General features: G+C 41.7%; 1 protein-coding gene across 1 annotated transcript in view; it reads left to right on the forward strand.

Moving 5' to 3' along the window:
* agbl1 (AGBL carboxypeptidase 1) overlaps nucleotides 1-13,006 on the forward strand; it is a gene marked incomplete at its 5' end in the record, with an annotated part of 113,356 nt that overhangs the window by 8,734 nt on the left and 91,616 nt on the right. The window contains 5 exons of the mRNA XM_080545403.1: nucleotides 4,076-4,143; nucleotides 7,005-7,068; nucleotides 7,586-7,732; nucleotides 9,638-9,769; nucleotides 12,856-12,949. Coding sequence (XP_080401529.1) covers nucleotides 4,076-4,143; nucleotides 7,005-7,068; nucleotides 7,586-7,732; nucleotides 9,638-9,769; nucleotides 12,856-12,949 — 505 coding nt within the window. The remainder of the gene's footprint in view (nucleotides 1-4,075; nucleotides 4,144-7,004; nucleotides 7,069-7,585; nucleotides 7,733-9,637; nucleotides 9,770-12,855; nucleotides 12,950-13,006) is intronic.

Genomic DNA, 13,006 nt, shown 5'->3' on the forward strand with positions numbered 1-13,006 from the left:
CAGTAAGTAATGTATGGAACTATGAGAGAACAATACAATATATATATATAGTGAGTTCTGATTCAAGAACTCTTTCTATTACTTAGTTCTTAGATCTTTTTTTATTTTTATTTTTTTTACTTAGTGTCAACTTTATTGTCATCGCAGAGCACAAGTACTATACAACGAAATGCAGTTAAGCATCTAACCAAAAGTGCAAATAGTGAAATAGAGAATTACATACATAGAACAACAATGGTAGTGATAGGTAACTATAAAATACAGTATGTGCAGAGGTAGTATTGTAATCATCAGTTTAGTTTAGAGGTATATACAGTTATGGGCTATATACAGTTATGAGCTATGTACAGTTAGGTACACTTAAATGTGTAAATACTAGCGTACAGTGAGGTAGTTCTATTTCAACCTCATTGATCATCATTTCAACTTGACTGTTGGTTTGCCGATTAACACATATTATAAACTTTGTTTTGCTTAAAGTCAATGATAACTTGGTAATATCAAACCAAAGACTTTTAGTTCTCTTTCCACTGTATTCAGAAACGGTTCCAAACTGCTGTTTCCCGGAGCAATATAAACGAGTGTCATCAGCAAATAAAACACATTTTAGCAATGTAGACACTTTACATATGTTTCTGAAAATAGTTGAAGAATATATGCTTATTTGAATGTTGATACACCTCAAACCAAATAGCGGAGATTTTTCTCTAGTTTTGCATTTTGCTAGTGCCCATGTCACTACTGGTAGCATGAGGTGGCACCTGCAGCCAATTCAGGTTGCACAGGTAGTACAGCTCCTCCAGGATGGCACATCCATACGTTCCGTCACAAGACTGTTTGCTGTGTCTCCCAGCACAGTCTCAAGAGCGTAGAGGAGATACCGGGAGACAGGCTATTACACGAGGAGAGCTGGACAGGGCCGTAGAAGGGCAACAACCCAGCAGCAGGACCGTATCTGCTCCTTTGTGAGAGGAGGAACAGGAGGAGCACTGCCAGAGCCCTACAAAATGACCTCCAGCAGGCTACCAAACTGTCAGAAACAGACTCTGTGAGGGTGGCATGAGGGTCCGACGTCCTACAGTGGGACTTGTGCTCACAGCCCAGCACCATGTAGCTCGATTGGCATTTGCCAGAGAACACCAGAATTGGCAGGTTCGCAATTGGCGCCCCCTTCTCTTCACAGATGAGAGCAGGTTCACACTGAGCACATGTGACAGATGTGAAAGAGTCTGGAGACGCCGTGGCGAACGTTATGCTGCCTGCAACATCATCCAGCATGACCGGTTTGGCATTGGGTCAGTGATGGTCTGTGGATGTGTGATTTAAGTGTTCCCTTAATTTCTTTGAGCAGTGTATTATATATTATTTGTACACATTGATATCTGTCATCTAGATAACTTCTAAGCGAGTATGCTATCCCTAATACCATATCTCTCCAGTTTCTTCATTATTAAGTCATGATTAATCATGTCAAAGTCTATACATACCCCCACCCCCATTACTTTTTGTCTCTGTATCCTTTCTTCTCTATTGACTCAGTTGTCGTAGTAAAGCTTTTGGGCGGTTAGATTTATCCCAACAAAGCCTTCACACCCAATTACACATGCAGGGATATCTCTCAGCACTCAACAACAGTAAGGAGGAGATGTGAACAGAACAGCAGAGTGTTTACTGTACAGACTGTTGGGATTGTCTAGTAAATACTACTACTACTACTACTACTACTACTACTACTACTACTACTACTACTACTACTACTACTACTACTACTACTACTACTACTACTACTACTACTACTACTACTACTACTACTACTACTACTGTATGTTGCTTGAAATATGAAATAATATCTGAGTGTTTAGGAGAGTTTGGCTAATTTATTGATCCTGCATTCTGTATTAACCCCCAGGACCTGAAGTCTATTCTATTCTATTCAGTGGGAGCTTGTCAGTGTAGTGGAAAAATTGGTTATTTATCATTTATTTTCCTGTCCAGCAGCACCTAAGCTGGTGGGATATATACTGTTGTTTTCATAAACATGTCTTGTTGTTTTCTCTGAGTGTTGTCAGAGCAACTGGAACGGCCATCAGTATTATATCTCCTAACCACCCCCGTCACCACAACCGGTCAGTGGCTCCATCTCTGTCGACATGATGTTCCATTCACATTCATCAATTAATTCTGGACAAAAAGTTCTTCTTGACGTGTCATCACTGGTAATTCCATCCTTTCCATTATCCCAACGGTATAAATAGCTCTAGGCAGTCATAGCCTAAGCCTAGCTTAGTATAACCTATCATTCAGATTCAGATTCAGAAAAAAAAGTTATTGTCCCACTCTTGGGCGATTGGTTTCGCAGCTGTATAAAAGACATTGCTCATCTACTTTGAAGAGGAATGTCCTTACTGGGATTTCATATGGTTTAATGAAACACTAGCTTTCTTATTATGGTTTAATGAGGTTTTAGTGATGATGGGTCAGGGGTTTAAGGAGGATGTCCTTGGCATATCTGTGGTTGGGGGGGTCACAGAAGGAGTACCGTACATGTTTTTGAGATGATGAGTTCTGCATCAACCCTCCAACATGGGTCTGCTTCCTGGGCATCATGTTCACGCCCCTTCCCTCTCTTCTCCTCTCTCCTCTCTTTCTCCTCACTGCTCTCTCTCTCTCTCTCTCTCTCTCTCTCTCTCTCTCTCTCTCTCTCTCTCTCTCTCTCTCTCTCTCTCTCTCTCTCTCTCTCTCTCTCTCTCATACACACACACACATACACACACACACACACACACACACACACACACACACACACACACACACACACACACACACACACACACACACACACACACTCTCTCTCTCCTGTCAATCCTCACCACTGTAAACGTAAGGGGAACCGAAAGAAGACTGGCTCAGCTTTCAAAAGCAAGGACACTTCACCTTTGTGAGATCTCCCTCATGAGAACGTCTCGCTGACCGAGGCTTTCGTAAACCGTATCCATCTATCCATCAAGGGATTGATGCTGCCCGCGGCCGGGGAATAATGTTTCGCACGAACGGTTTCTCAAGACAAGAACAGTTCTTGGGTCTATTTCTGGCTGTGTCACGTACTCCTATTAACCCCCGCTGACATTCACTTCAAGGGACATATGCATGTGCGGTAGGGTTCATCTACTCCACATTCTTCGATGAATGTTTTATAATTATACACGAAGAGACCATTCATTATGATAGGGAGGATCTTTGACTTTGATAGGTTTCAGACCAGCATTATGTGATTAGACTCTGGTTAGATGAGTTCAGCACAGCTCCCATAAAACAATACGTGGAATCAGGTTTTAAAGTCCTTATTTGGACATCTCCTGCTTAACAACAAGAACTGTTCTCTTTTAGAGGATGATTCATCGAGTCATCTGTGTTAAGTGTCTGCTATGTCTCTCCGCTGTCTGCTATGATTAGGTACCCTACACCACTCTGTATGACGCCAATGGCACTATGTGTGTGACATTTAACCTTGTATGTGTGTCTCGGATATAGTAAATGCATGCTGTCCTGCCCAAGAAGAAGATTTTTAAAACATCTTTGTGTACATACATAAACAGAGTCATTACAACAAGTGGTGTTTATTGATACACACACACACACACACACACACACACACACACACACACACACTACACTCTCTAACCCCTCTGCGGTGTGTTTCCCTGTCCCGACTCCTGAGGTATGCCTAGCTATGTTTTAATCCCTAAGTCTTGTCAGGGCCTTTTTATACTCATCTCAACTCATCTCAACAAATGGCCTGGGGGGCTTTATCCAGGGGAGAGATAGGGTTTCAGTCTGCAGCTGAACACCCCTCTCCCCTCTCTCACAGCACAGCACAACACACATTCTGCTTGGGGCTTCCTTTTTAAGTTAAGCCACAGGGAGACTGTGGGTCTCTGCCTGTTCTCTTTAGTAGTAGTGGCTGGGTGGCTGTGGGTGTGTGTGAGTGTTCTGGTGTGTGTACATGGTGGACTCTAATGTGGACTCAGCTCTAGCCCTTTCTCTCTCTGTTTACCTCACGTCTGTGTATCTCCAGAGCGAGCACGGCCTGCCATGGCGACCCCCAGCTCCAGCGGACTAGAGGTTCTCCTGTCTACATTGCAGGTAGGGTGTGTGTGTGTGTGTGTGTGTGTGTGCGTGTGTGTGTGTGTGTGTGTGTGTGTGTGTGTGCGTGCGTGTGCGCGTGTGTGTGTGTATGTCCGTGTGCGCACATGTGTGTGTGAGAGAGTGTGTGTGTGTGTGTGCTTGGAATTGAAATGGAATGCTCCAAACAAGTGTGTAGGGGTGCTGACAAGAAGGGGCTAGCTAGTGCCTGGTGAAACCTGAAGAGAAATGGTGATAATTAGAGATCTCGTTACCTAGAAGAACATGTAGACATGTTTACTGTTTGCACTTGGCTAACAGCAAAGAGAGTTGATATAAACAGCAAAAGCATAGATCACTCGGATATCAAATGCGCTTCTTCTATAACAGTAGAAAACCTAGACATGGAGGTATATGTACTGTATGAAGACTCGGAGGTGATGAATCTGACCAGCAGGAGCAAGGCAGACAGGCAGGCAGTGTTTGAAGTGGGTGAGAAGGCAGGCAGATGTCTGTGAATATAGGAACTGTTTTGATTGGAGCGAAGGATTACATAATAACTATGGTTTGAGATACGTATAATTTACAACTCAGTGAGTGCAGCTGATCTAGTAATGCTGTTTTCAGTATCCACATGTAAAACCTGTTTCACAGTGTCATGGTAGTACTGTATTGTCAAAACCACACTAATACTAGTTTTGTTGTTAGTCTGCTTTTTTCTGATTAAATCATTGAATCAGTAAAAAAAAAGGGGGAAAAAGATCACATTTATTGATATGGAAAAGAGGAAATCTCAATATAATATACAATACGTAATAGTACCTGATTGTACCTGAGACTGACAGGTTAATCAAAATTATGAACAAGAAAAGTATTTGTGAGGTCAACCTCAGTGTCATGTATGAAATGCTGTTCCTGCAAGCAGCATTCTTATTTCCAAATGGCCATAATTTAAAGGAGCAACATTTTAGTATATGTTCGCAATGAATGCATTTCTAATGTTCATGAATTCATCCTAAGAAAAAAGAATGAAAGGGGGGGAAAGTTAAGTACATTGGAAATGTGCATACAATAATTATTTAAACTGAATTCAAACATAACGATACTAACAATTTGTGCCACTGAATGTCTGTTTTTGTCTGAATTCCAAGTGATAAAGGAAATAATGTTGTGTCTAGTGTTATGTTGTACAACATCTATTAGTATTGATGAAACCTAATGAATAATGATTTAATGATAAACTGTAAATATATTGTCCATTCACAAAATAAGATGGATTATTCCCTTTATTATTCAAAATTCCACTTAATAAAACACTCAATTACTATGGAATTATCAAATAAGTAACAACATCGACTTCATGGTTCGATGTTTAACTAGAATAATGACACTGTGTACACAGGTACAGTATAAGAGCAACTTATTATAAAGTGTGACTATATGTCTCAGTAAGATTACTCTCCCTGCTGCACTGCTCTATGTCCTAGGCGAGCTACGGGCTATATGATACGATGAATTCTAAACTGACAACACTATTAAAGCCCCCATGCTTAGCTGTCTCCCACAATGTAGCAGTCTTAACAACTGGTTTCATCTAGCTGGCACCTTGTCTTCCAAAACTCCTGTCCGTAGCTTTGTAGCTGTCAGTGCCTTAAAATGAGATGCCCAAGTGATTCATTGAAGTGTACAATACGGAGGTGTAGTCTATTCATGTCATGGACAGGTTTATTTTTTACTGTTAAGAAGTGACTGGCACATTTCAGTAAAGAGTGATAGCGCTGTATGTGAATGTTGGCACTCCAGAAGAAACGGATGGTCACTGCCAGACAAAGAGTTTTGGAGAGTGTATGACAGAACGAGGTGTTCCTCAGCATATTAAAACACTCCTGACAGTTACCGGTGTGTATAGATAAACTGTTGAGTGCTGTCCCATATTCCCCTGAGACAGCATCTGTCATATAAACCTGTTGTGCTGTTTTGTCAAAGTTATTATAGTTTCTTTCTACGAATATAGCTGAAATCTGTATTTGAAATTGTATTTACCGGTAGGTCTTTTCTGTTACTTTTAAATGGAATCTTGTATACAATGTTACAGCAATGTCTTCCAAAGCATTATGTATCTAAAACCACCCCCACTATAAGATACTCCATATGCTTATGATATTCTTCACTTCAGGTATCCTATATGAATCATGTGCTATGTAAATATCAAAGACGTTCATGTTTCACACTTTTTTTTTCAATTCTTTAATTTTGTGTTTCTCTATTCCATACTGTATGACATTATAGACATGTCTTTTGTTCCACAATGTCATATAGTATATGAACATACAAACCTGCCTCTGCAGTGTATAGAAAATATATTTTCAAAAGAGTTCCATCTGTCTCAGAGGATTAGTAGCCCCTAGAGGAGGCCCGTCATCTGGTGCTGCTTTAAGCTTCATCCCCTCAACCCCTTACTGCGCTTCAGGGAATTCCATTCTCTTTGCCCTCACACCGCTGGGTTGTTGTGACCTGCATGATCTTGCCATCTAATTCATCAGCAGAATTAGGTAGCAAGGGCGCAAGTTGCGTTTGTGTCCCACTTGTTTGAGAGGGTGGTCACGTAGTGTGGGCCCTTTCCAGAAACACCCCCTGTCACTCGCCCTTTGTCTCTAGGCACTTGTGTAGATCTGACAGGATACAAGATGTAAGTGTTATGGTAGTTGTAGCTCAATCTTACGCTCTGATAGGCTAGAATGAATTGGGTTTATACCTTTCCAGTGCTCAGTCACATTCACATATGTTACTATCATTCCAATGTATGTTCAGGTTTGTCCTCCACCATCAGCATGGTAGAAGTTTGTGAACTAATATGTCCAAAACCAATTCTCTGCCCACAGGATGCAGGAGACATCGAGAGCACCATCAATATCCTCAACGTTCTGGATGAGCTACTTTCAGCTGGTGAGTTTCACAAATATAATTCTACTCAAATATCATGACAGGTCACGCAGCGTGCAGGCAATGTTATTCTTTTTATACTCTATTCTATTCCTGGGATACTCTAGCTTGAATTCACAATCAATTCCCTACTTTGGTCTATTTACCAATGTATTGCTAACCCTAAACCTAACCCTAACGTACTGTATTAACACTAGAACAGCCTGTGAGTGATTTTTAAAATATATCTTTGCACTCAATCAAATTTCAGGACTCTCCTTTCATGACTTTTCCTAGATATGTGCATTCTACCACCCAGTATCCTTACATTTTCAAAATCACATCAGGATAAGCTAATATAAAGATATTTTGCCGTTTTTCTGTGTAGGAGGCAGGCTAATTTACAAGACGGCCGATTAGTGGCCGTTGTGTGTAAATAGCAGCTTTCCATTGTAAAGACTATGGTCATTTGACCCCCGAGATGGCTCTTATAGTAGGTAAAAAAGGCACGGCTGTTAACTGATTCCGATGTGTTTCACAGGCACAGACAGACGCATTCACTACATGATCTCCAAGGGGGGCAGTGAAGCCCTCCTGACTGCCCTGGTCAAGACAGCCTGGTCTTTCTCTCCCAACTACACCGTGCTGTTGCCCCTGCTGCACCTCCTGGCTAAGGTTGGACACAGAGGTGAGGAGAGGCCCTTGGAGAAGGAAGGATGGATAGGGGATGGAGCGAGTGGGGATGGGGGAGGAGGAGTGAAGTGGTACAGGAATGGTCAGGTGTCTACATCACTGATAAGCAACTGGGCCTGCAGGCTTTTGTTCCAGCCTAGCACTAACACATTTACATCAAAAAGAACGAAGTAATCCTGGTCTTGTTAGTACTCACAGTAGCCTTTCCAAGACCAGCGTTGGACCGAGTTACACACATGATAATGAAGAAAGGATTACTTTCTACCCATGGACATACTGTTCAGTAGCTACAGGTCAGGTCAGCCGGTCAGGTCACTGTATTATATGTCAGAAGAAAGGAGAGAAAGTAGACCAGCGTCAGTCTGTCTGACAGACCAGATTATCTTTTATGTGACAAAGCCTCACTGACAGGAATGCTAGACTTCATGTCTATACTAGGGACAATGAAGCCCACTAGAAAGAAGAGAGACTATTTCTAGTGGTACAGTACCTTGTGGCCTCCTGCTCTTGCATTTACTACTACTACTACTACTACTACTACTACTACTACTACTACTACTACTACTACTACTACTACTACTACTACTACTACTACTACTACTACTACTACTACTACTACTACTACTACTACTACTACTACTACTACTACTACTACTACTACTACTACTACTACTACTACTACTACTACTACTACTACTACTACTACTAATAATAATAATAATAATACATTAGATTTATATAGCGCTTTTCTAGACACTCAAAGACGCTTTACAAACTGAGAAGATCAAGTAGTAATAATAATTAAAAAGATATACATGTTATAGTACATAGTACATGGTCGCAGTATACACTGGGCCCTATACATGATATAGGGTTTCAATCATTAAAAGTGTCACATTGAATATCTTCTGCACAAGTCATTACCCAATAACGCCGTTGCGGCTTATGAATATCGGTGTGAGTTGTTTTTACTCAGTAATTGTAGAGATACTCTATCACAAACAGGGATCATTGTGCCTGGTTAAGCATTAGCATGATTTAGTGATTATTATTGCTTTGTGCCCAATCTATTCCACTACAGCGACCCACTGTCAATTCAAACCGGTAATAACACTGAGAAGTCATTCAAGCAGAGAGACATGCTATGTGGAAACCCTATCCTATTGGTCCTATTCTCCACCACATCTTTATTTATGTGTTCATGTTGTTATGGTGATCTCTGATGATCCAAGCGCCAGATGCACTGAGCCATTGCACATTAACTAAGAATAGAATAGAATAGAATAAACAAAGAAGCAAAGCAAACAACATCACGCTATATCTAATTGCAATTAACCATACAATAATTGATGTACACATATTCTATGAGACCGTACAATAATCATTTTTTTTCTCTTATTCTTCTCTTGGGATATAACAGGTGCAAATGGCCCTAGTGTTAATGCTTAGAGAGCCCTACCCCGAGCCTCTAGCCCTCAAGAGCTTAGTGTTTGGCGTCCCTTTACAGTCAAATGTTTCAAACTGTGACGTTGGTTCTTGGCAAATGTAACTGAGATATTTTAGGTAGTTCCCCAAACTGTGAAGCAACAGAACATTTTACTCGAAATGAAAGTTGCAGAAAATACTTTTAGTCTTTGGTGTGTGCGCCTGTGTTAACTTATTCTCTGTGTGTGGCCAGGGGTGGTCCAGTGGTCTAGCTCTGCGGTCTACAGTGCGCACATGTACCCATATTGGCATGGGTTCGAATCCGGCCCCATGACATGCCTCCTGACATGCCCTCTCCTCCTTACTTTCCTGTCTACCTTCACTATCTTTGTCCCAAAAAATGAAAAATAAGTGGGACTGCCCCACTCAGAAAAAAATAACCTTTAAAAAAAAAGATGTATTGTCTGTGTCTCAGACCGCAGGATAGGGGCGAAGGCTGAGAAGGCTGAGGCGGTGCTGCTGACTCTGAAGTTGCTGCAACAGAATGGGAAACAGGCCAGGAGATCCGCAGCCTGCCTCTGGGTCCTACAGGTCTTCTGTTCCTCTGGTAGGTCTACAATCCAAACACCCACTGATAGGCTAGCTTCCAACGTTTTGTCTCATTGCAACAGACTTGTCACGATTAGAGGCCATCAGAGTGGGTAAATATACAAAATAATATACCACACCAGAGCTTGGGTCTTGGCAAGTGTGAGACTATCAACACTCAACTGTCACCTGTTTTCCTGTATTTTACCCCCATAACAAATGCTCTGTCTTTCATGATATTATAACTTCAGTGTGAACCATCAATCCACTCTGTAGTTTGCTACCTTTGGGAGGGTATGCATGTCAACAAAAAAATCACACCCAGGGGGTGAAGTAAGCGGTGCAGGTTTATGAGCAATCATATACAGAAATGCAACAGAAAATGTGTGTGTTGATATGTGTTTACATGTACAAAGAAACAATGGCATTTTGGTACCATTTTGTTTGGTGATATTTATTTGCATGACGGTTATTATTTGAACAAAAGCAATGGAATTCCAAACCCTTCAAGAGGCTACACAGAATGTTGCTAGATTAGCTTTGGGATGTATGACATGTTTCTTGTACTTCACACAAATGGTGGAATGCTCCAAACTTGTTACGACGACTTACACAGACATAATATGTATGAACATGTTCACCTGGGTCTCAGGATTCCTACGGTGTAAATCTTTGTGTAAATAACCTGTGACATTTATAGTTTGTTCAAATATTCAGTGTTCTTTGAAAACCATGCTCCCCATTCACACAATGGTAGAATATTCAAAACTCCACTTTAGCAGCACTTCAAACCCATTTTCTAACCTGCGACACCAGTTTTTAAGGTACACAAACCATATTGATCTGCATCTGGTTCCCAGGATTCCTACGGTGTGAATATCTAAGCTGTGACATTTATACTTTTTGAGATAGAGCTGTCTGAAGCTGGGCATGCTTTTCTCAAGCTACTATTATATTGCCGGGCATGTGACACATACGTGACTCCTGGTAAATCTCTGGTTTAAATCTCATGCTATGAACACACGGACACACACGGACACGCACACACACACGCACACACACACACACACACACACACACACACACACACACACGCACACACACACACACACACACACACACACACACAGACACACACACACACACACACACACACACACACACACAAGTCACGTCACGTAATGTATAGAAACGGCTGCACCGCTTAAAAAGGTGCCTGAAAAAGGAGATTATTGGACAGTCCAGCGGTGTGCCCCTGTCTAATCAAGGAAATTCCATTTGTGGGGACCCTGTTTGACTTACTCATGCCCCTCGAGGCAAACGTTATGCAGGGTTATAGAGTGTATCTTTATTGCTCAGTAGCACCTTTTCAGATAAGTATATTATGTGATTTATCTAGATATGAATGTTAAGACTGCTGTTGAAGGGGTCAGGGAAATATGCACAGGAAGTAGGTCTAGATACAAGGTATATCTACATATTATACAACGGATAGATCCGGTCCATTGTCTCTATTGGTCAGTTTGCGTTCCAGCCGTGCCAATATCCATGATATACGCACGGCTAAATGGAATGTTGACACATCTTTTCATATATTACTCCGCGTTTGTATATATTACCGTTAAGATACCTGCTGCTGAACCAGTCAAAGACCCAGGAAATCATCGTGGACTTCAGGAGGAAAAAATCTGAGGTCCAGCCCCTGCTCATCGATGGAGGGAGCGTGGAGAGAGTCTCAACCCTCCGATTCCTGGGGGTGCACATACAGGATGACCTGTCCTGGAAGATCAACACAGCAGCCATCATCAAGAAGGCACAACAGCGGCTCTTCTTCCTGAGAGTCCTCAGGAAAGACCACATCGGACAGGAGATGCTGGTGACCTTCTACCGCTGCGCAGTGGAGAGCATCCTCACCTACTGCATCTGCATCTGGTTCTCCAGCTGCACAGCCGCAGAGAGGAATGCGCTACAGAGAGTCGTGAGATCGGCCCAGAAGATCACCGGCGCCCCCCTCCCCTCTCTGGAAGAGCTGTACAACACACGCTGCCTCAGGAAGGCCTCCAAGATCTCCAGAGACCCATCCCACCCTGGGTACGAACACTTTGCTCGGCTGCCCTCGAACAGGCGGTTCAGGACCATGTTCGCAAGGACAAACAGACTGAAGCTCAGCTTCTAGGCCCTGGACAATCTAGACAAATTGATGGCAGCTACTAGATTTAAATCAAGTGTAATACTGAAACACAACTGTGTACATTTCAAACCTGCAAACTGCGACACTTTAAATGAATGTGCAATAACACTATGTGCAATATGACAACCCTAGGGTACATAAGGTTCAGAGAATAGGAAATGTTAGAATAGGTATAGCATAGCATAGAGTACAGCACAGTGTTTTATTTGTATAGTATAGTATAGTGGATAGTGTACATAGCCTTTATTTATGTAAACCAGCTCTTTTCCCTTCTTGTTTTTAGTTTTTAGTTTTTTTTTCTAGCACCAGGGGAGCCCCCCCTCCCAAATTTCGTTGTTTGGTACCTGTACTATATCAATGACAATAAAGACCATTCATTCATTCATTCAAGATACATTCTTACCATTGCTTAGCAACCGATAAACAACTGTTCAGCGGATGAATACACTTACAATAAAACATAGTTCCATTAAAATACATTAATTAAAAGTTTGTCTTGTCTTCTCTTTTGTGAAATATTGATACATAAATGTGTTAACCGTTATCGTTAGCGTTATGAAACTCGTTATGGAACTCGAAGCCGTGGTATATCGTGAATATTGGCACAACTAGCAGGGTGGTTAGGCACGATGTGAAGCCCAAAGTCTGAACATTTTTACGATGCTATTAACCGTCAATGAGTGTGTATAAATAGGAAACTATCATCAGCATGCATACTTAGTTTCGAAGTTTGAATTTCGGTAGTCTCTTGAGATTGAGGCCATTTGAGTAGGCCTACCACTTGGTGATCAAAGAGACTGGACAAGGAGACACTTAACTAATTAGCATTTTAACAGTGACATGATATGTCAGTCATATGATATCAGGCTGAATTTGTTTCCTTTTTTTCATAATTTTAATTTTGTATCTATCAGTTACCACAGCCATGTTACTGGGCCAGAACCGAGGACTGGACACTGTATTCCGACTCATCTCTCTCCACACCGCCAGGCACCAACGCACAGTCAAGTAAGTATCGTATATCATCTCCAGCTGTCACTGGCGGTGCCAAAGGCATGCCACGGC

This window comes from Nansenia antarctica (genome assembly GCF_963989245.1).
Source record: "Nansenia antarctica genome assembly, chromosome: 14".
Taxonomy (NCBI): domain Eukaryota; kingdom Metazoa; phylum Chordata; class Actinopteri; order Argentiniformes; family Microstomatidae; genus Nansenia; species Nansenia antarctica.